Here is a 23,817-nt window from a genome sequence, read left to right on the forward strand (position 1 = left end):
TGACTTCTGGGCATGAACCAGAAGCCCTAAGGGAATGGAGTCTTTTTTTTTTTTTTTTTTTTTTTTAATGGAGTCTTGCTCTGTTGCCCAGGCTAGAGGCAGTGGCATGATCTCGGCTCACTGCAACCTCCACCTCCCAGGTTCAAGCGATTCTCCTGCCTCAGTCTCCTGAGTAGCTGGGATTACAGGCGCCCGCCAGCACGCCTGGCTCATTTTTGTATTTTTAGTAGAGATGGGGTTTCACCATCTTGGCCAGGCTGTTTTCAAACTCCTGACATTGTGATCCACCCACCTCAGCCTCCCAAAGTGCTGGGATTACAGGCGTGAGCCACCACCACACCCAGCCCTGGGAATGGAGTCTTGATTCTTCTCTGCCCCTCACTGATTCTTCCAAACTGGAAACCCTGAAGCTGAGAGCCCAGCATGGTTCCTGGCAAACAGTAGGCACTCAAATATTGATTGGTTTACTGTATGACTAGTAGAGACCCCAACGGGCAAAACTGTGGCCTAATAAAATTCTGGCTCCTCTCCCAGACTTCCCCTCCCTTTGAGAAATGCCAGAAGCTTCTTAGGGAGGCTCTTGCCAACCTAGACATCACAGGCACTCATGGGGCAGCTCCAGCCTCTGCCTCCTGTCATCACCATAATGCATCCATATCTACAATATGGCAAATTTCATATCCTTCCAACCTCTTCTGCATTATTGATGGGCTGTGTGCACTTTTTAAAAAATCAATTAGATCAGGGCGTGGAGCTGGAGTTCAAAGAAGCCTTTAAAAGTCTGCTCTTCTTGTTTTGCTGTTTTGAATAGGCACAGATAAAGCTTTCCCTCTGGTTTGAATAAGTCAAGCTCAGTGCTAGGTTGGCTCTGATTGGCCAGGACTAGGAAAATGCGGTTAAGATGCAAACACAAGCAAATATAACCCAGTATCTCTGCGGCCATTACTAAGCTAAGGCAGCAGGACCTGCAGCCTCCTGCTTTGGAGTGGTTCTTCAATACTGCTGCTGCTTACGCGCCGGGAAACTGGGAAGGCTGGTGAGCAAGAAGGCAAGGTAAGGTCTCTGATTTACGGGGGCATGCCAGTTAATCCTCCTGAATGAGGAAGAAATGAAAGGAAGAGGAGCTTGAGAGTCCCTTGGCTTTGTCTTCTGAGATGAGGCTTTTAAAATGAACCAGGAGTCTGGCTGGCCAGTTTTGCAAACTTCTTGTTCAGAAGAACCCCTTAGAGGCAGCTGAACATATAGGGCACATTTTCAAAAGCTGGGAAAGACAGACCCCTTTCACCTATCCTTAGAGAAAAATGGTATGGAGCAAGGCAGGGGGAGTTAAAACCAGCTTCCTGGCCCAGAGAGGTGGCTTACACCTGTAATCCCAACACTTTGGGAAGCCGGGGCATGAGGATTGTTTGAGCCCAGGAGTTTGTAACTTGTGACCATCCTGGGCAACATAGTGTGAGACCCTGTCTCTACAAAAAAAAAAAAAAAAAAAAAAAAAAGCCAAGCATGGTGGTGCACACCTGTGGTCTCAGCTTCTCAGGAGGCTGAGGCAGAAGGATCATTTGAGCCCAGGAGGTGGAGGTTGCAGTGAGCCGTGATTGTACCACTGCACTCCAGCCTGGGTGACAGAGCAAGACCCTGTCTCAAAAACAACAACAACAAAAAACAGCTTCCTCTGCTCAGGGTCCGTCCAACAGGGCATCTCTGAGAATTACAGGCCACTGGCTTTTAACCTGACATTTCAAAACTGTGCCCCACACCCAAGGGGTTTCTGCAGTCCTCTCAAAGGATACTGAATTAGGATTTAGGGAGAAGGAGAGACCCAGCTTTGGGAGATTTGATGTCAGAACTGTGTTTTCTGTGTGTTCCAGTGTGACAGGAAGTCCCTTCCTGGAGCTTATCCTCTCGCATTTGGGGTGCCTGGCCCAGGGAGCTCCTTGATTCCTAAATTCCTGCTGGGAAACGGGACAGGTTTCAGCCTCTGAGGCTCACAGTCCTAATTGCTGCCGGCTGGTTTGGCTTTTACCAGGGTGACAGTTCTCTTTCTCCAAGGAATGAATTCAGTGGCCCTTGTCCCCTTCCCCTAGTTGGCTCATGGCTTTTGCCTTTAATGACTGCTACATAGGGTCTGAAGAAAACCCAAACACCATATTTCCTGGCAATTCTGAGCAGCACAGGGTGGGGCAGCACAAGTTATCAAATTAAATTCTCAAACACTGGCTGCTCTGCACCATTGCCTTGCTTTAGTCCTGCTACAGCAGTAGACAAAGCGAGTTTGCTTTGTGCTTTATGGTTTTTTGCCAAAGTCCATACTAGATGGCGCATGCTCTCCAAACTTGGCTTTGTCCATCAAGGTTCAAGAAAACAATGGTCAGACATGTTCCTCTTAACAAGCACAGTATGTCCCCAAATAGCAAAAATCCATACAGTCCTTTCTGGGTGAATTTTTAAATCTTACATAAATCCATCAACCCCATCCTTTTTCCTTTGCCTCTCGGGAGAAATTAATCTAGCTTTACATTAATTATGCATGTTATCAGATTTCAAGCTCCTTGAGAGCAGGTATTTTAATTCTATAAAGCCTCTACGTGGCCTTGGACATGGGTAGGTGCTTAATTACCCAAGATGCTCCTTGAATACAGATGGTACACGACCTACACAGACTTACTTAGATCTTTACCACTTCCCCCCTCTCCCCACCCTGACTTGCTCAATCCTGAAGGAACTGGAGACGTCTAAGTGTCTGAGGTTCACGCTTCCACACAGAAGCTTGGGTCTGTGTGGGAGGGAGAAAGGAAGCCATCTGTCCGCAGGCCAGACCAGGCCACACCCTGCTGGCACCCAGAACCCTTTGTCCCAGGCCCAGCCCTGCCATTTTACTTTCCTTGCATCTGGAAAGCACAGGGAATATAGTAGTGACAAAAGAAGGAAGGGTTGTTTGAGTTTAAGAATAGTTTACTCTAAAAAAAAAAAAAGGACAAAAGCCAAAGAGAAGGTCAAAGTTGACTGTGGAGAAGGCCTTGCAAGCAGGGAACTTGGGAAGAATTGGAATGAGAGTGAGAGAAGGCAACTGAGTTTGGAAATATTTTTTCTGACTAGCTTTTCTTTCCAAATGCCACTGAACTTAGATTGGTTTAGGAAGGGTTGTAGTACATCAAAGTGGCTAGAAGCACAGGTTTGGGGATCAGATAAGGATTTCATTCTAGAGTGTGATCTTGTGCAAGTTATTCAGCCTTTCTAAACCTCAAATTCACACAATGTAAGATGAAGAAACTCACCTTCTGAAAATTAGAGATAACATATGCAAAGTGAATCAATACAGGGCTTAATATATTTATCACCCCTTTGGTAAATAACCATGACGATTACCAGAGCTCTTAAGGGCAATGGCAGGTGGGAAGCAGAACTCATGGGTGGTAATCCCCAGGCCAGCCAGGCTCACCATGTGCACTTGGACAAGTCCTTGCTCCCATCATTGTGAAATGGTGCAGGGATGCACCATGAGGGTGTGGCAGGATGGCTGACAACAGACTGGGAAGCAGCTCAGCAGAAAAACTGGATTGATGCCCACTATGGCAAGAGATATCATCTCCCCTCTTGTTCTGTGATGTTTCAGTCCTGGAAAGACAAGCATCATGCCTCTGACCAGTGCCTTCAGGGCTGTGGACAACGACCCTGGGATCATTGTCTGGAGAATAGAGGTGAGCTGGGCTGGAGGCACCTTACTTGTGACCACTGGCATCTGGAAGCACAGTCTGGCTGCCTGGGGCTGCTAGGCAACAGCCCGCCAGCACCCCTTAGCCTATGGTTTGAGGAGAATGAGAGGCAGCATCAAAGTACGTATCTCCCATCCTTCACCTCTCCTGGGTGCTCAAAGCAGGTGGTTGGCAGGTGGAGGAAATGTTCAGCCCCGAAGAACAGGGCTCCAGACAAAAACAAGCGTGTCCTTTAGCCAGCCACCTGCTCAGTGAGTCTGCACTTGCAGGAAACACCCTGGAAAGACAGGTGGGACCTACTCAGCAGACTCCTGGCAGCTTCCATCAGAGAAATGGAACATGTCTTCCACAGGGCACCCTGGCTCCTACAAAATATGGGGAGAGGTGAGGGGGCACTGCAGAGATGAGGAGCTGTTCAGCCCGTCTCCTCTTGGGCTTGGGACCCTCTGTGTGGCTGTGAGCTCCAGCAATCCATAGCTGGGAACCACCCTGGCCTGGGTAGCTCCACCTGCCAGATACGAGGATTCCCCCCAACCCCTGCCCTGAGCCCAGTTAGTTGCTGCTGCCTAAAACCCAGTGGTGATGCCTCACTTCACTATCCTCAACCAGGAGGGGGAGTCAGCTCTCCAGCAAGCCTCGCAGAGATTTTGAGTCCCAGGTCACTTCCATTGTTTGAAGGCTTCCAGTTTCCTTAAAAACTAACAGGTACTGGCGGGGTGCGGTGGCTCACGCCTGTAATCCCAGCACTCTGGGAGGCTGAGGCGGGTGGATCACGAAGTCAGGAGATCGAGACCATCCTGGCTAACACAGTGAAACCCCACCTCTACTAAAAATACAAAAAATTAGCTGGGCATGGTGGTGGGCGCCTATAGTCCCAGCTACTTGGGAGGCTGAGGCAGGAGAATGGCATGAACCCGGGAGGCGGAGCTTGCAGTGAGCCGAGATCGCGCCACTGCACTCCAGCCTGGGGGACACAGTGAGACTCCCTCTCAAAAAAACAAAAACAAAAACAAAAAACAAGTACTAAAACACGGTTACCAGATTTGCAGTATATTTAACATTTATCACATTTTACATAGAACACACACAAGTATGGCCGCAAGTTTCCCTCACTTGGGGAGTGTGATGAAAATCTACATCAAGGCTGTGTGAACAGTCCTCCAGGGCCAAGCCATACATGCAGTGATAAATCAGGGCCCTGACCCAGACTCCAAATATAAGACACTTGGCACAGAGCCCTGCTGACCGCTGGCACTCTCCAAATGTTATCCTCCACCTCCCACGGCCCCACAGAATCCAAGTGTTCTTTCCTACATGGGCCTGGGCCAGCACCCAGTGGTCAGCGTTGGGAAGAGCGTTGGAGGTGCTGGCACAACGGCTCAGAGAAGGGTTTGTACTTGGTCGTTTATATCCAGCAAAGGGCTGGAGGTGGTTCACAGGCTTCCCACAATAGTGCGAGATGAGATCGGGTGGGAAGTGGAGTGGAGAATAGGGCGAGGGAAATCAGGATAGGGACCAAGGTTCAGATCCGGGGTGATGCAAGCAGAGCTCACAGAAGCCAGAGGGATGGCCACGTTAACCCTGCGGCTGGCTGCCTCACATCCTGTAAGGTCATTGAGAACATTTCCCCTCCTTCTCCCCACCACCTGCACCGAATGACAGAGAGGAGAGGGAGGCTCGTGGGGAAGGGAGGCGGTAGGGGATGTAGCCTACACCCACCCCTTGTCCTTCCAGAAAATGGAGCTGGCGCTGGTGCCTGTGAGCGCCCATGGCAACTTCTATGAGGGGGACTGCTACGTCATCCTCTCGGTGAGCACCCTCCTCCCCACTCCTGTGAGCCTCTCCCCTGGGGCCAGTTCTTGGGCTCTACTGGGAGATGTGCTGGTGAGGGAAGGTAGTCAGTCCCTGGTATCGGTCTCAATGGTTCCTCAGTGCTATGCAGAGCAGACCTCCAGTCTGACTATCAAAGGCCATCATTAAGCCTGGGTTTTTAATGCTGCATAAGAGGATGGGGGTAGGACCCTCAGTCTGAACCTCAGTGAGCCACCCACAAGCAGCACTTCTCCCGGGCCTAGGCCCCACATTAAAGTGGTGTGGAAGAAGGCCTGATAAATGCAAGGCCTGTCTCTAGCCTCAAAGTGCTATTCTCATGGAGGAGACTCATGAACGGTGCTGACAGGGTCATGCAGGTGTACAGATGAGCACTGTGCCAGCTGTGTGAGTGCAAGGGACCAAGGGGACCTGTGAGGTAAGCTTGCAACCCGGCTGGGAAAAGATCCCCGTTGGTATCTATTTATTTGGGGAACAACAAGCTGTCAACTTTCCCCAAATGCGGGGAGGAATTTGGGCTGCCAAAGCTTATGCCATGATCGCAGGTCTGCTTGGGGGCCAGGGCAGCTTCCACATCCACTGCAGGAGAGAGGGCCCTCAGTCTGCCAAGGGCAGGCACATGTGCTGCATTCTCCCCATAACAGGGGCCAGCAGCAAAGGGGAGATGAGCTGGCCCCTGACCTGATCTCTCTGACTAACTCCCAGACCCGGAGAGTGGCCAGTCTCCTATCCCAGGATATCCACTTCTGGATCGGGAAGGACTCCTCCCAGGATGAGCAAAGCTGCGCAGCCATCTATACCACACAGCTGGACGACTACCTGGGAGGCAGCCCTGTGCAGCACCGAGAGGTCCAGTACCATGAGTCAGACACTTTCCGTGGCTACTTCAAGCAGGGCATCATGTGAGTAGGGGTGCACAGAGCAAGGACAGAAACAGCAGTTTACAGAGGAGGAAACCCAAAAGGCCAACATGCATTATCAAGAAAGTAATCAGAGAAATGCAAATCAAAACAAAGCTGTCACTTCCACCCACTAGAGCAGCAGATTAAACAGCTGGGAGGTGCCAAGTGTTGGCAAGGTTATGGGGAAATAGGAGCCCTTGTGCCCTGCTGATGGAAGTGTGGACTAGCGCAGCATCCTGGAGAGTAGTCAGTGCCACTTGCAAATCCCACTTCTGCATGTGTAACTCACAGAAATCCTCACGTATCCAGGTCCATAAGGGCACATGGACCAGACTGTTCATAGCAGCCTCATTAATGATGTTAGGAAGCTGCAGGCAACGTAGGTGTCCATCACTCGGAGACTGGACATGCACACCACGGAGTATTATCCAGTAGCCAGAAGCAACAGATTAGATACACACCTAACACAAGGACAGAGCTCACAAACATGGTGCTTAGCACACAAAGTAAGAAACAGACTAAGACATCATAACAGAATGCCAATTTCTGTTTTAAAAAGCACACGCATGGCCGGGTATGGTGACTCACACCTGTAATCCCAGCACTTTGGGAGGCCGAGGCAGGCGAATCACGAGGTCAGGAGTTCAAGACCAGCCTGATCAACATGGTGAAACCCCGTCTCTACTAATAATACAAAAATTAGCCGGGCATGCTGGTGCACACCCGTAATCCCAGCTACTCGGGAGGCTGAGGCAGGAGAATCATTTGAACCCAGGAGGCGAAGGTTGCACTGAGCTGAGATCATGCCACTGCCCTCCAGCCCCGCAACAGAGCAAGACACCATCTCAAACAAAACAAAACAAAACAAAAACATGCACACAAAACAACAGGATGGGTTGGGCATGGTGGCTCACACCTGTAATCCCAGCACTTTGGGAGGCTGAGGCAGGAGGATAGCTTGAGCCCAAGAGTTCAAGATCAGCCTAGGCAACATAGTAAGACCCTCATCTCTACAAAAAATATTTTGTAAAAAAGCTAGCCAGGCATGGCGGTGCACTCCTATAGTCCTAGCTACTCCATGGGCTGAGGGTATTGAGCCCTCAATTATCGAGCCTGCAGTCCCTGATGAGGATCACTTGAGCCCGGGAGGTCAAGGCTGCAATGAGCCATGATTGCACTATTGAACTCTAGCCTGAGTGACAGAGTGAGACCCTGTCTTTAAAAAAAAAGGTGGGGGTAACAGTTTACTAGAATGAAAATAAAAAGGTCAACAGTTAGAATGGAAGCGTATGGGGGAGAGGAATGGGAGTAGGACAGGCAGATAAAGCGAATGCACAGACACGTAACACTAGAGAGGGAGCGAAGGCCGATGATAATGTTCCATCAACTGAGAAGTTTAACTCAAAACTTTGCCCCTGATATTAAAACAAAAAGAGGAATTCCAATGAGCTTGAAAATTGTGAGGCTGGGCCAAGATCAGCTTCTTGCAGGTCAGCAGTCTCCACTGACTGAGGCCCTTCTGGGCACAGAGGAGCACACTGAGCCACTGGGGAACCCAAGGACAGAGCCCCTCTGCTCCGGGGCTACCTTCCGCATTCCCTTAAAGTGCAGGACCCCTGGCTCGGAGGCTGGGCTGGGCTGAGTGCAGGGCGGGCGAGCTGATTCCTAGGGTAGGTGGTCTTAAGGCCGTGGAGTCATTAATGCTTCTGCTGCGGCACAACTTATATCCCACTCCCAGTAACACACTGGCATTCAGACAGTTCCTGGAACAAAACAAGCCCTCTGTGCTGCAGGGGTCTTTGTCACTGATGTCTCCTGGACACTGTTATAGTGCCTGGAGCACTATTCCTCTGGGTATTGGTTCATTTTCCTTGTAGTATCTCAGTTCAAATGTCATTTCTTCAGAGAAGACTGCCCCAACTCGCTACCAGAAAGTCACTCACCCAGTCTACTTGTGGGGCAGCAGCTGCCACCATCTGTATTTACCTTGCTGATGTACTGTCATCATCACATGAGTGAGGCTGCATCTGTGTAATTCACCACTGTCTCCCCAGAACCTAGCACATAGCAGGCACTCAAATAACTGAATGGATGTTCCCTTAGCTACAAGCAGGGGGGTGTCGCCTCTGGGATGAAGCACGTGGAGACCAATACCTACGACGTGAAGCGGCTGCTACATGTGAAAGGGAAAAGAAACATCAGGGCTACCGAGGTTAGTCCTGCACACTCTCTGCCCCGGGCCCGGGGCTTCTCCACCCGGCACCTAAGAATTCCTCTTGAACAATGTTTACCTCTCATCGACAGGTGGAAATGAGCTGGGACAGTTTCAACCGAGGTGATGTCTTCTTGCTGGACCTTGGGAAAGTCATCATCCAATGGAATGGCCCAGAGAGCAACAGTGGGGAGCGCCTGAAGGTATGGCTTCCTAGCCTTAGCACTCTCTCAAGTTCCTCTTTCTTCTTCCCTCCATGCTGGCTCTTCCCCAAGAATCAAGGTGGAGCCCTGCCTTTGAGTAGAATCTGTCTTGGAGACAGGCCAAGTGTGTGAGTTTGTGACTCACCCTGGACTCCTCAGCATCCGAGTAACTCCTGTGTCTGGGATCTAGGCTGCTCTCCCCAAAGACATCAGGCAGAAAGGGGTCCCAGAGGAGCTGAGGGCTTCCTTGGGCTTCTTTGACAGGCTATGCTTCTGGCAAAGGATATTCGAGACAGGGAGCGAGGGGGCCGTGCTGAAATAGGAGTCATCGAGGGAGACAAGGAGGCAGCCAGCCCAGAGCTGATGAAGGTCCTTCAGGACACCCTTGGCCGACGCTCCATGATCAAGCCTGCAGTCCCTGATGAGATCATAGATCAGAAGCAGAAATCAACTATCATGTTGTATCAGTGAGTAGCTAAACCTGGTTTTAGCTGGAAGCTGGGGTTGGGGGGAAGGTGTCCCCTAGAACACCAGCCACCTCTGCTTGGCTCCTTGTTTTGGGTGTAGCCATCTGGTTTTCTTCTTAGTCCTTTTCAAATGCAGCTCCTAGAAAGCTTGGAGATCCCCCACTCAAGGAGGCAGTTGTTCTTGTTAGCAACTCTCCTGATCTCTTGAGGAGACCTTTCCTTTACTCTGGCCTACACATGCCCAGAGATGTGGAAGGGATAATGTTTGGGAGAGAGATGAACAAAAGTCTCCACCAAAGAAAAGAGTCTGCACATTCCTGTCCTCACTCAAGCCGTGGCTGTCTTAGGCAGTCACACTCTACCTAGAAACTCCAAACTAAAACCAAACCAGAACAACATCTAGTTGACTACAAGATGCTTTATAGAGGAAAAGGCACAGGCTAACCTCTCCCCTTCTCCAGTATCTCAGATTCAGCTGGGCAGCTGGCAGTCACAGAGGTAGCAACAAGGCCTCTGGTCCAGGACTTACTGAACCATGATGTAAGTAGAGTTTGGGTGGACTTAGCTTGGGGTAGCCAGAGATGCTTCAGAAGCAGACCCTGTGCAAAATCTTCCTTCTGGTCTTGAGCAACCATACCTATCTCTGGCTGCTTTAGGACTGCTACATCCTGGACCAAAGTGGAACCAAAATCTACGTGTGGAAAGGAAAAGGAGCCACAAAGGCTGAAAAACAGGCAGCCATGTCTAAAGCGCTGGTAGGAGCTACAGATGTGCAATACTGTTCAAATAATTCTGCTAAGAGCACTTCAGGTGTGTCACTCCACAGAGCCATGCTAGGTATTTGAGCATATAACATTGTGCTTACACACATGGACTGCAAAGTCAGGCAGACAAACTGGGATTCAAATCCAGGTTTTGTCTTTTCCAGCTGTGTGCTCTGGGGAAGACATACTTAACACCTGTGGGCCTCAGTTTCCCCATATCTAACATGGGGGTCATACCCATCTCCTAGGGTTATTGTGAGGATTAAATATCATTTGTAAAGCACTCAGGGCCGGGCGCAGTGGCTCATGCCTGTAATCCCAGCACTTTGGGAGGCCAAGGCAGGTGGATCACCTGAGGTAAGGAGTTCAAGACCAGCCTGGCCAACATAGTGAAACCCTGTCTCTACTAAAGATACAAAAAAAATTATCCAGGCATGGTGGCGCATGCCGGTAGTCCAGGCTACCTGGCAGGGCACTGAGATAGGAAAATCACTTGAACCCGGGAGGTTGCAGTGAGCCGAGATCACGCCACTGCACTCCAGCCTAGGTGAGAGCAAGACTCTGTCTAAAAAAAAAAAAAAAAAAAAAAAGCACTCAGAACAGTTCTTGGCACACAGTACCTGCTGAATAAAAGGTGGCTGTTATTATTGAAGGGGATATCACATATCAAGGTTAATGGCCCTGTCCTCAAGGAGCTTATATTTGTGCAGATCCATGCAGATGAACCAAGCCAGAAGCAATAAATGAGCAAACAAATGTGATGCAAAGTCAGTAAGGACAAAAGTACTGAAAGAACACAGCATAATCATCCTAAAAATTAACAACCATAATCACCGCAAGCCAATAAAGAGATCCAAAAATGTTCCACTCAGTCATTTTTTTTTTAGGCAGGTACCTTGGTCCTTAGACAAAAGTGAGTTAGAATTTGACTCTGACTCCCAGAGGGGCGATGCTTATATCATGTGGCTTCATAGAGGTGAATTACCAGACAAGCAAAGAACTCAGTGTATTCCACCACTGACCTGCCTTTGGGAATGGGTGGCTCTGCAGGGCTTCATCAAGATGAAGAGCTACCCCAGCAGCACCAATGTGGAGACCGTCAACGATGGTGCTGAGTCGGCCATGTTCAAGCAGCTGTTCCAGAAGTGGTCAGTAAAGGACCAGACCATGGGCCTGGGGAAAACGTTCAGCATTGGTAAAATTGGTGAGACTGCCCCCAGATCATCCTCTCATTGCTAAGACTCTAGAAAAGCAGGCACAGATGCTTCTTACTCACTCGGCTTTTCCCAACCCTTTCTCCACAGCTAAAGTTTTCCAGGATAAATTTGATGTGACTCTGCTACACACCAAGCCAGAGGTAGCTGCCCAGGAAAGAATGGTCGATGATGGCAACGGAAAAGTTGAGGTAAGCCCAATGATTCAAATGTCAGGGCAGGCAGCACTGGCCTTCATGGCTGTCCTGCTGGGGGCAGGGGTGCAGGTGATTCTGTGTCTGCTTTGCTTTCCCTTTCCCCTTCGGCACCTCAGGAGTCTTCTTTAAGTCTTGTGAGTCTGTAGAGTTTTCAGGGGAGTGAAAGGCACATCCTCAAATGTGCTATCAATATCTCACCTGGAAGATATATTCAAATCATTGCTCAGCCTTGCAAAGACCAAGCCATGATGGGATGCTCCTGAACAGGATGGCCCAGTTCATCTCACGATTCAAATCATGCAAATGTGATGAGTCCTCAGCACTGGGAGAGAACCAGAGGGAGAAAGAGAACATGGAGTAAACGTCAGCACCTTCCCCACCTGGATTCTCTCTTTAGTGTGGCCTAGCCCCTCCCAGCACCCCCATCTCTGGAAAACGGTGTCTCCTTCTATGCCCAGGTCTGGAGAATTGAGAACCTGGAGCTGGTCCCTGTGGAGTATCAATGGTATGGCTTCTTTTATGGAGGAGACTGTTATCTGGTCCTCTACACATACGAGGTAAACGGGAAGCCACATCACATCTTGTACATCTGGCAGGTAGGCCTGGCACAGGCTTCAGCTTTGGATCCTGATGTGTCCTCTGGCCACTGGGCTGGGGCGGGGAGCATGGGTCCTTCATGGCCTCTCACCATTGCAGGGCCGCCATGCCTCACAGGATGAGCTGGCAGCCTCAGCATACCAGGCAGTGGAGGTGGATCGGCAGTTTGATGGGGCCGCTGTGCAGGTTCGAGTCAGGATGGGAACGGAGCCACGCCACTTCATGGCCATCTTCAAAGGGAAGCTAGTTATCTTTGAGGTGAGGATGCTCTGATAAAATTACACCATGAGCTGGAACATTCCAAACTAACAAACCAGCACAGGACTATTGGAGAGCAGAGGAGGGGTGGGGTAGGGAGTCAGGCTTGGATTAGACAGAGGAAGAAGGGGGTTAATCCCTCTAAGGCAGTCAAGTGAATCCCAACTGCCTAGGGCTTCAAGTCTGAACCACTATCTAAATTATGTTCAAGGTCTTTCATAACCTGACCCATATTACCTATGCAGGTGCACCACCCTCAGCTCCCTAACCTGCACCCTCCACTCCAGTCAGGTGGGTCTCTTCATTAGACCTCACGTGTACCATACCATACCCCTCCTGCTTCAGATGTGCTCTTTCAAATTCAAGTCCCACTTCTTCCATGAAGCCCTGGCTGAAGCACTACCAAGCAATGCGTAATGGCACATGCTTGATATCACACAAGTTTGGGGTCAAGTCCTAGCCCTGTCATTTACTAGTCAAGTTTCCAAGTCTCAGTTTCCTTGTCTGTACTGCGGAATAATAACATCTACTTCATGAGAGTTATAATGAGGATCAATGAAATGATGTAGGTAAGCACCAGTCACGGAGCCTGGCATATGATAAAGTTCTCAGGATGAAAGCTGTTGTTATCGGTACCATAACTCCAGCTTACCCTGACCCTTTCCAGTGAGTCTAGAAGCTCCTCAAGGGCAAACATAATACTACAACATTCATGTTTCCCACAACAGCTCCTCTAGCACTCTGCTCATATGGTGCTCCTTAGATCTGGACTCTGCTTTTCTTCTCTCTAGGGTGGGACTTCCAGGAAGGGAAATGCCGAGCCTGACCCTCCGGTAAGACTCTTCCAAATTCATGGAAATGACAAATCTAACACCAAAGCAGTGGAAGTTCCAGCCTTTGCCTCCTCCCTAAACTCCAATGATGTCTTTCTGCTGCGAACTCAGGCAGAGCACTACCTGTGGTATGGCAAGGTAGGATGGCTGGGCCCCGGGTCAGACCAGCCCCTCGGAGCCCAGACCTGCACTCCCCTCCTCCTGTCAGCAAGGTCAAAGGACCTAGAGTAGGCTGGACTGCTTGCTTTGGCAGCACATATACTAAAATTGGAATGATACAGAGAAGATTAGCATGGTCCCTGTGCAAGGATGGCATGCAAATTCATGAAGCGTTCCATATTTAAAAAAGAAAAAAAAAAGCTGGGCACGGTGGCTCATCTCTGTAATCCTAGCACTTTGGGAGGCTGAGGCAGGCAAATCACGAGGTCAGGAGTTCGAGACCAGCCTGGCCAACATGGTGAAACCCCATCTCTACTAAAAATACAAAAATTAGCTGGGCATGGTGGCACACGCCCGTAGTCCCAGCTACTCAGGAGGCTGAGGCAGAAGAATCTCTTGAACCAGGGGGTGGAGGTTGCAGTAAGCCGAGATTGTACCACTGTACTCCAGCCTGGGCGACAGAGTGAGACTCCGTCTCAAAAAAAAAAAAAAAAAAAAAGCCAGGCGCAGTGGCTCACACTTGTAATCCCAGCACTTTGGGAGGCCGAGGCAGGAGGATCACAAGGTCAGGAGATCGAGACCATCCTGGGTAACACAGTGAAACCCCGTCTCTACTAAAAATACAAAAAAAAATTAGCCGGGTGTGGCAGCGTGCGCCTGTAGTCCCAGCTACTCAGGAGGCTGAGGCAGGAGAATCGCTTGAACCCAGTAGACGGAGGTCGCGGTGAGCCGAGATCGCGCCATGGCACTCCAGCCTGGGCAACAAGAGTGAAACTCCATCTCAAAAAAAAAAAAACTCACTGAAAGCCCTGCTTACACCTAGCAGAAATCTCATAAACTTCTATGCAGATGGAGGCTGGATAAGTCAATCTTCCCATGTGAGTTTGGTGGACTCTAACAGACAGGCACTAATACAGAACAAAAACACAAAATATGATGTCAATTCATATTGCAATAGTGGATTAAAATGCACTAAGGCCGGGCGCGGTGGCTCACGCCTGTAATCCCAGCACTTTGGGAGGCTGAGGCAGGCAGATCACCTGAGGTCAGGAGTTTGAGACCAGCCCGGCCAGCATGGTGAAACCCTGCCTCTACTAAAAATACAAAAAATTAGCTGGGCATGGTGGTGTGCGCCTGTAGTCCCAGCTACTCCGGAGGCTGAGGCAGGAGAATTGCTTGAACCCGGCAGGCGGAGGTTGCAGTGAGCCAAGATTGCGCCACTGTACTCCAGCCTGGCTAACAGAGCGAGATTCCCTCTCAAAATAAAATAAAATGCACTAAAATTATTTTACAAAAAAGAACAGGAAAAGATGCTTAACATCATTAGTCACTAGGGAGATGCAAATCAAAATCAATGAGATAACCACTACACATCTATTAGAATGGTTAAAAAAATTGACAACATAAAATACGAGCAAGGATGCAGAGCAATGGGAATTTTCATGCATTGCTGGCAGGATTGCAAATGGTACAGCTTCTGGAAAACATTTCGACAGTTTCAATTTTTTTTTTTTTTTTTTTTTTTGAGACAGAGTCTCATTCTGTCACCCAGGCTGGAGTGCAGTGGCGCGATCTTGGTTCACTACAACCTCTGCCTCCTGGGTTCAAGTGATTCTCCTGCCTCAGCCTCCCAAGTAGCTGGGATTACAGGCGTGTGCCACCACACCCAGCTAATAGTATTTTCAGTAGAGATGAGGTTTCGCCATGTTGCCCAGGCTGCTCTCGAACTCCTGACCTCAGGTGATCCACCTGCCTCAGCCTCCCAAAATGCTGGGATTACAGTAGGGAGCCACCACGCCCAGCTGACAGTTTCTTACAAAGTTAAACATACACTTACCGTATGATCCAGCAATCCTACTCCTGGGTATTTACTCAAGTAAAACAAAAAACTATCTTCACACAAAAACCTGTGCACAAATGTTTATAGCACCTTTATTCATAATCAGAAACAACCCCACTGGAAAATGGATAAACAAACAGTAGTACATCCACATGATGGAATACTTCTCAGCAATAAAAAGGGATGAGCCGCTGGTAAACACAACAGAGATCTCATATGCATTCTGCTAAGAGAAAGAAGCCAGACTGAAAGGCTAAATATTGTATGACTCCACTTACAGCATTCTGGAAAAGGCAAAACTATAGTGATGGAGAATAGATTCATGGTTAGCAGAGGTTAAGGATTCAGGGAGGCTTTGACTCCAAAGGGGTCGCGCCCCAGATAATTTTGGGACGGACTGAGGAAGAAACTGTTCTGTGCCTTTATTGTGGTGGTAGTAACATGACTCTGCTTGTGAAAATTCTTAGAATTGTATGTCAAAAGAGTATATTTTACTGTATGCACTTTTAAAAATAAATTTAAATTTTTTCTCTAAAATAAAAATCAAAAGTAGGTGCCTAAATTCAAACTGAAGCTGAAACAAAGGTGACTTTTGCCAACACCCACTGTGGGTTTCAAAGCCTAGTCCTGTTCTTTGCCCCACACTGTTTTCCTCCCCACTCCCCAGCACTAGAACAAACTTGTCTGTCTTCCCAGGCTGAGGGACTGTGGTTTGGTAGCTGATCCTGGCACACTGAGTTACTAGTCTCAGATGCTTTTCTTTCCACATCGAAGTGCCCCTGTGCAACTAACACCTGTGCTCTCCTCGCCCCACTCTCAGGGGTCTAGTGGGGATGAGCGGGCAATGGCTAAGGAGCTGGCCAGCCTTCTCTGTGATGGCAGCGAGAACACTGTGGCCGAGGGCCAGGAGCCAGCCGAGTTCTGGGACCTACTGGGAGGGAAAACTCCCTATGCCAATGATAAAAGGTATGGGAACACAGCCTCCCCCTCTTCTGGGCTCCCCCTGCCTGCCAGGCTTGTGAATTGCACAAAGGCTAAAATCTCAGTTTTAAAAACATTTCTAAGCAGCTTGGTGCCCTTAAATGGACTATATTGCAGACTTCAGCAGGAAATCCTAGATGTCCAGTCTCGTCTCTTTGAATGTTCCAATAAGACCGGCCAATTCATTGTCACTGAGATCACAGACTTCACCCAGGATGACCTGAACCCTAGTGACGTGATGCTCCTAGATACCTGGGACCAGGTAAGACACAGCTGCAGAAGTTAGAACACGAGAAAGACTCCCACAGTAAGGTTGTTTTTGTGTAGTATCCCCACCCTAGAATAAACCCAGGGTAGCCCTGGACCATCCCCAGCTCAATCAGACCTTTGTCAGCAGTGACCAAAAGAAAGCCTGGGTTTTTTTTCCAGGGGTGATGTTTGAGAATGATGTTTGAAACTCACCATCCTGGGCATTTTCCCACCTTGCTTTGGAAAAATCCAGCCATCCTATCATCATCCTATCATCATTTTAATCTTAGGATCAATAGCAACGGACTCCACATGCAGAGGATATGGGCCTTTGGGGGAACAAAGGCAGTCAGTAGACTATTGTCATGGTCAAGTAAGAGCTACTGTGGGCCCACATAAGGGCAGTGGAGTAGGGATGGAGGGATGGTGACAGATTTGACAAATGCTTAGGAGGTAAAGTTGGTCACCCCTGGTGACTCATTGGATATGGGGGGTTTCTAGGAAACTCCCAGGTTTCTGCCTTAGGTGACTAGATAGATACCACCTATCAAAAGTGGAGACTCAGATACAAGTTTAGTAAAGAAGAGCTACATCTTGAAGGTGTTATTTTTAAGGTGCTTAGAGCAGTCAAGAGGAGGTGTTCTGCAAGAAGTTGGATTCAGGAAGCTGAAGTTCAGAGACAGCTCCAATTTGGAAAGGCAGACCTGGAAGATACACATAGCAATTAAAATGATAAACATCAAGCTGATTCTGGGAAAACCTTTCTCTGCTGAACAAATTAGGCTGAGAAAGTTTTCTGAGGCTGTGAATTGCTCACAAAAGAAAGGGGAAAGATAGGGTAATGTGTATGATCTAGTACTTAGTCCTTGGTATGAACACAGTAACATATATTAAATCTCCACCATAACAGGTGTTCTTGTGGATTGGGGCTGAGGCCAATGCCACGGAGAAGGAGAGTGCCCTTGCCACAGCGCAGCAGTACCTGCACACTCACCCCAGCGGCCGAGATCCCGACACACCAATCCTGATCATTAAGCAGGGGTTTGAGCCTCCCATCTTCACAGGCTGGTTCCTAGCCTGGGACCCTAACATTTGGAGTGTAAGAAAAGAGAGTAGGGAAGCTCTAACTTCCTGCCAGGTAGCTCAGAACAGCTCAGTGGGCAGGAAGGTGGAGTACTGATTCACGGCTCAGTGAAACCAGGACCTCATTTCCCTACTCCCATCCCACTCCCTGCCTTTTACTTTTCTCCTCTTTTTCACCTGCCACAGCAGTAAGTCCAGGTAGACAATTCACAGCAGGTGTCAGCAATAAGCAGTGTGAAGTATAAACAGTTTATAAAGTATATCCATACACATCATCTTTTTGATCTTTACAACAATCCTGATAGCCAGTAGAAGTATTGCTCCCTATTTTATTGATAAGGAAGCTAAGAGGATAAGTCATTTGTCTAAAGTCACAGTTAATCAACAGAAAGCCAGGTTTCCTGACTCTTAATCAACTTTTTTTTTTTTTTTCCTTTTTTTGAGACAGAATTTCGCTCTTATTGCCCAGGCTGGAGTGTAATGGCACAATCTCGGCTCACTGCAACCTCTACCTCCTGGGTTCAAGCAATTCTCCTGCCTCAGCCTCCCAAGTAGCTGAGATTATAGGCATGCACCACCATGCCCAGCTAATTTTTCTATTTTTAGTAGAGATGGGGTTTCACCATGTTAGTCAGGGTAGTCTTGAACCCCTGACCTCAGGTGATCCACCCGCCTCGGCCTCCCAAAGTGCTGGGATTACAGGCATGAGCCACTGTGCCTGGCCTTCAACTGCTCTTTCTTAAATCTTACAGGGAGGACTGAGGGGTTACCATCAAAGAATGTGCATTATGTTTAAGCACCTTTCAAGCCTGCATGGACCCAAAAGGGGGGATTTTCATTTTTACTTATCCTTGAAATGTCTTCTGACTCCCTGGCTCTTTTGCTTTTCCTGAAGACACACACCAGACCTAAGATGTCCCTCCCCTATAAGAAAGACCTCATCCTGTGTTTTCTCTCTCTTCTTCTCAGGCAGGAAAAACATATGAACAATTAAAAGAAGAGCTGGGAGATGCTGCTGCTATCATGCGAATCACTGCTGTGAGTCGGGTTCGCTCTTGGGAGAAGCCAGCCACATGGGCAACCAGAGCCAGAGAACCCACAAATGCTACAGATGCTCATAGGCAAAACTCATGTCCTTGGTATTACCATAGTTGTCTGTTTTGATGTAAAGACTTTTTGTAATCAATAGAAAAGCAGGTCTCAGAGCCAAGTTCCTTATTTTCCTGACTTCCAGATTTTCAAACAGACTTGCTGTGTAAAAACAACAAAAATGGGGCCGGGCGCAGTGGCTCATGCCTGTAACCCCAGCACTTTGGGAGGCCAAGGCGGGTGGATCACCTAAGGTCAGGAGTTTGAGACCAGCCTGACTAATATGGTGAAACCCCATCTCTACTAAAAATATGAAAATTAGCCGGGCGTGGTGGCATGCGCCTGTAGTCCCAGCTACTCAGGAGGCTGAGACAGGAGAATTGCTTGAACCCAGGAGGCGGAAGTTGCTGTGAGCTGAGATGGCGCCACTGCACTCCAGCCTGGGCAACAGAGCGAGAGTCCGCCTCAAAAAAACAACAAAAAAAAATGAAAATTTGTTTTATTATTCAACTCTGCCATTTAAGGAGAGATTAAAGTCATTGGCAGTATTTTTCAGAAATAAGCTTCTAACCCAAATGACATTTTTATTCATTTCTGATAGTGAAGTCCAAAGAAACTTAGGCCATTTACGCCTATTTTAATGGTTAAAAGAAGTGGAGCCTCTAGCCAGGAATCCAGCAGTTCTTTAACCTCAGGAGGAGTGCATGGCACCAGGTGTTCAAACCATCTGGCAATTCTGTCCTTTGTGCTCTACAAACTCAGATTCCAAAGCTAATGTTGATGTAGTATCTTTAAATTGTATTTAAGTAGGACTACAACCTAAAGTCATTTAAAGACTGGAAATGCGGGGCTAAATAAAAGTACCAAGAGAAGGTATGTGATCCCAATATTCAAATGAGATTCAGGCACAACATGTATGCCAAACTAGCTATACAGGACTTGCCTTGGACTTACTGAATCAGCTTTCCCAAGAACCCCAAAATCTGAATATTTTCTATTCCCAGATGATTCTGACATGCAGCCAGGTTTGGGGAGCATTGTTATCAAAGATGATTACAGAGGGTGAAGTGGCATAAGTCAAAATGTTAAATATTATACACATTCAGAACTGTAACCACACAGACACTAAGGAGTCTTTTCCCTGTGCCTACATTCTTATCTTACCTAGGACATGAAGAATGCAACCCTCTCCCTGAATTCTAATGACAGTGAGCCAAAATATTACCCTATAGCAGTTCTGTTGAAAAACCAGAATCAGGAGCTGCCTGAGGATGTAAACCCTGCCAAAAAGGAGGTGAGTGGCTGAAGGAACTGTGTCTGTTGGAAGTGGAGCTCTCCGTGAGTAAAAACTCAGCTCAGCAAATGGCCTAGGACAGTTGCGGCACATTGTAGCCGCTCAATGGACATCTGAGCTACCCAGGAGCTCAAACCAAAAAAAACCAGGGTTCTTTCTTGATTCTTTTCTCTCCACCTACATCAGTCTATCAGCTAGCTTCTGTTCACTCCTCTCCATCTCTCTGCTACTAGTCTAGTCCAGCTATCATGGACTACTTACTACAATCCAACTGGTTTCCACCTGTTCCTACAATCCGTTCCCCACACAACAGCCAAAGAGATCTTTAAAATATATGGCACGGCCCTGTTTAAAACACCTGGAATAGCTTCCCACTACATTTTAAAAAAGAATGTGAAGGCCTACACAATCTGGCCCCTGCCAAGCTCTCTGATTTCATTTCATATACCAATACCCTCATCACTCACCACCCTTCAGCCAGTACAGCGGCTGCTTTGCTGTTCCTTAAAACACGCTTAATCCAGCCTTTGAGACTTTACGCTTGCTAGTGTTCGTGCCTGAAAAAACATCCTTCTCCCAAATCATCACAGCACCAGCACCTTCTCATCATGTAGGTCTCAGCTCTAATATCACCTCCCCAGGGAGGCATTTCCTGACCACCCTGATACTGCTTCCCATACCTGCTCCAGTCCCTTTATACTTGTTCATTGCCTATTTCCCCCTCTAGTAATATCCTTAAAAGGACCTTTGTTTGTCTTGCTCACCATCATATTCTCAGCTTCTCTGCACCTACAACAGTGCCTAGCAGATACCAAGTATTCTTAAGTTTTGCGTGAATGAATTAACATATTTGAGTTAAAAGAATACATTTCTTGGCTGGGCACGGTGGCTCACACCTGTAATCCCAGCACTTTGGGAGGCTGAGGTGGGTGGATCACAAGGTCAGGAGTTCGAGACTGGCCTGGCCAATATGGTGAAACCCCGTCTCTACTAAAAATACAAAAATTAGCTGGGCGTGGTGGTGAGTGCCTACAGTCCCAGCTACTTGGGAGGCTGAGGGAGGAGAACTGCTTGAACCCGGGAGGCAGAGGTTGCAGTGAGCCAAGATTGCGCCACTGTACTCCAGCCTGGGCCACAAAGCAAGAATCTGTCTCAAAAAAAAAAAAAGAAAGAATAAATTTCTTTTCCCCTTGAAGAAGCTGATTTGGGAACAGACCCTGGACTCTGGATTTCCCACAATGTCTTATCTAATCAACTCAAGTATCTGGACTACAATTTTCTTGAAAGCAAAGCCCATATATTAATAATCTTTACTTGTACATAAATATTCAATAAATCATTAAGTAAATGTTTAGAAGAATTTTATGCTCAATAAGATCCACCCGATCATGCATTTGAAAATTTATGGGTAAAAATGCTAGTTACGGGCAGAAAACAAGGAAAACCATGGCTCAATTTAGTTCTTCATTCTGCCAAAATTTGATGTCTGTAATTCATCCTTAATACATAACCCATTTATTGCCTTCTGGCAAGAAACTGGTGCTTGCTGGCACTGTGAGAGCAGTGAATCCAGTAAGCTTCTGCCACAGGCCAAAATGGGACTCCCTGACCTGAAGAACACCTCTCCAATGAATAATTTAAATCTTTAACAGCCTTTCTGAGAAATTCATTCTACTTCCCTCTTCAAGGATCCACCTAGAACTCCCTCTTGCTCCGACTTCCTCAACTTCTGTTGGCAATGATGTCATGTCTTCCTTCTAACTAGAAACTTTGTTTTCTCTCTTAGAATCACCTCTCTGAACAGGACTTTGTGTCTGTGTTTGGCATCACAAGAGGGCAATTTGCAGCTCTGCCTGGCTGGAAACAGCTCCAAATGAAGAAAGAAAAGGGGCTTTTCTAAAGCAAGAAGGCCTATACCTATTGCAAGGCCACAGAAAAGAGCAGATAGTGCCAATATCAGGAAATAATTTATCCACCAATTTCTGCCTTTCAGCTACTTAATTTAGATATAATAGAGTCTGCAAATCACAGCATGTTCTCCATTTTTTCTCATCCTTGCATTCCTTGCTTGTTATATACCTAAAATGTTAACCATATAGTTTTTGGGTTTTGTGGCCCTCTAGCTAAAGCCTCAGCAGAAAGCACTAAAACTGCATAAATCTGGAGAAATCAAAAGAAAGAGAACCAAAAAAAATGCTTAAAATGTTTAATAACTTTATGTTTAATATTATACCAGGACCTACCTTTGTTTTCAATTTTAAGATGATTATTTCTAAAATCTATTTAACCTGTAAATCATTGAAATCATATATACACTCCATAGGCAAAATCCAAATGCCCAGATCTGTAATGTGTCAAAGCATTTTTAACTTTTCAAATAAAGATACCTATAATGAACAAATGGAGTTATTTTCAGTATTCTGGGTCTGCTTGTTATGGTAATTTTATGTTATACTGGAAGAAATGTTTCAGTACTGGGGAAGTAAAGAGGCAATGTTAAGTGAGCTCTCTGGGTAACTGGACTACTCTAATTTCTGTTTCTGGCACAAGAATGTCAAAATCTGCCTTACAGCTGGCCAGGAAACCTCAGTACCCACCCACCCACACATCATCCAAAAGAGAAATAGGGGCATGTGTTATTAATTTCATTAAATGAGGCCAGAACCAGTGTGTCTACCACTGCAGAGCACCTTCAAAGCATACTACAGACAATCACAAAGAAGAGAACCCACATTTTCCAGACAACTCTAGGTTTGAATCAATAATCCCAAAGAAATCCATATGGCACAAGTAATATAACTAGGGAGGTTCCGAGGCAGAAGCACGGTTCACAGTGTCGCAAAGCAAAAACAGAACAAAAGAGTTCTATGTCATAAAAGGTGTAAGACAGAACATGTAAGTTAGAAATTTCAGAAATACCATAATAAATCTATGTTGAAGGGAGCAGCAGTATTGTTGATGCCTGTTCTCCAAGACACTATCACGTCAATAAGGCCCACCTGTTGTTTTTGAAAGGCACAGAAAAGCTAAATCCAGTATTACGCAAACAAGGAAAAAATTATTTTTATTATACAACTATTTAATAATTTTACCCATGCATTCTCGGTCTGAAGAGGTTTGGGAAATATTCCTTTTTGTAATGATGTCCAGAGCTAAAAGTAAATATTCCTCCTGGGCCAAAAGTCTCTGGAACCTATTCAGTTTCTGCTGCCTCTTCACCTTCTCCACATTCAAACCGCACAAAGTCTACTACCGACACCCCCTGAGGCTGCACATACTGCCCCAAGGTAATGGAGGGATCCAGCAAATACGGCTGGGACAGCATCTTAGTCTCTGCCTCTCCCCCAGGCTCATCGTCCAGGGAGCCAACAGAGAGGGGGGCCATGCCCACCACATGCTGCCCAAGGCGGCGGCCAACGTCTTCAAGGTTTGTTTTCTGTTCAGACGTCTCACAGATGACCAGGGCCCCATACTTCCCCAGCACCAGCTTGTGAAGTGAGGGACTCTGCATTGCTCCGTGGACATAAGAGCCAACGTAGAACCCAGATGGCACCTTCACCCATGCAGCTCGTTTAAGAATCATGTTTTCTCCCAGTTTTCCTATTAAAAAAAGCAAAAACAAAAAACCAACACACCAACAAATTGTGATGTCTGTGATGGTACCAAAATATGCACAGAAGAGGCCCAGTTTGGAAGACAGTCCCTTTGCATTTACACAGGATATGCAGTAAGATGAAGAGATACCATTTTCAGTTTTTGTAGAAAGAGGAAAAGGGGTATGGGGCAGGAGAGCGGGAGTGGGGGAAGTGAAGAATACCTTTATGAAGCACCAACTATGTGCCAGGCACTCTGGTACTTAAAAACAGGCTGGGTGGAGTGGCTCACATCTGTAATCCCAGCACTTTGGGAGGCTGAAGCGGGTGGATCACCTG

The 23,817-nt window shown here is 47.4% G+C and overlaps 2 protein-coding genes and 1 non-coding gene across 8 annotated transcripts in view; 2 read left to right on the top strand and 1 right to left on the bottom strand.

Annotated features, from left to right (window-relative positions):
- The first annotated feature begins 1,635 nt into the window (after positions 1–1,635).
- Positions 1,636–22,286, top strand: AVIL (advillin). Of its 3 annotated transcripts, XM_004053465.5 has the most exons (19): positions 1,636–3,698; positions 5,448–5,522; positions 6,249–6,445; positions 8,549–8,657; positions 8,750–8,860; positions 9,125–9,327; positions 9,789–9,867; positions 9,984–10,082; positions 11,142–11,295; positions 11,396–11,496; positions 11,961–12,098; positions 12,199–12,357; positions 13,149–13,328; positions 16,010–16,155; positions 16,288–16,432; positions 17,330–17,518; positions 18,472–18,540; positions 19,760–19,885; positions 21,672–22,286. In XM_004053465.5, the coding sequence occupies exons 1-19, from the start codon at positions 3,633–3,635 to the stop codon at positions 21,783–21,785; spliced, it is 2,460 nt and encodes an 819-aa protein (XP_004053513.4). In that variant the 5' UTR covers positions 1,636–3,632; the 3' UTR covers positions 21,786–22,286. The 3 variants fall into 3 exon arrangements, with proteins under 3 accessions (XP_004053513.4, XP_063550670.1, XP_063550671.1); XM_063694600.1 differs by having other exon boundaries at positions 16,010–16,432; XM_063694601.1 differs by lacking the exon at positions 21,672–22,286 and having other exon boundaries at positions 16,010–16,432; positions 18,472–18,641.
- Positions 13,432–13,534, top strand: LOC115930241 (U6 spliceosomal RNA). The gene has a single exon (XR_004066894.2). It is a non-coding gene; the product is annotated as a U6 spliceosomal RNA (small nuclear RNA).
- The window catches only part of TSFM (Ts translation elongation factor, mitochondrial), a 31,526-nt gene continuing 22,966 nt past the window's right edge, over positions 15,258–23,817 (bottom strand). For 3 of the 4 annotated variants that reach the window (XM_063694602.1, XM_055359249.2, XM_004053468.5), the window contains one exon: positions 22,078–23,485. In XM_063694602.1, coding sequence (XP_063550672.1) covers positions 23,079–23,485 — 407 coding nt within the window. In that variant the 3' untranslated portion in view covers positions 22,078–23,078. Of the gene's footprint in view, positions 17,124–22,077; positions 23,486–23,817 lie in introns of those variants that run through there. The other variant, XM_055359248.2, reaches the window with a different exon arrangement.

Source organism: Gorilla gorilla, chromosome 10 (genome assembly GCF_029281585.2).
Source record: "Gorilla gorilla gorilla isolate KB3781 chromosome 10, NHGRI_mGorGor1-v2.1_pri, whole genome shotgun sequence".
Taxonomy (NCBI): Eukaryota; Metazoa; Chordata; class Mammalia; order Primates; family Hominidae; genus Gorilla; species Gorilla gorilla.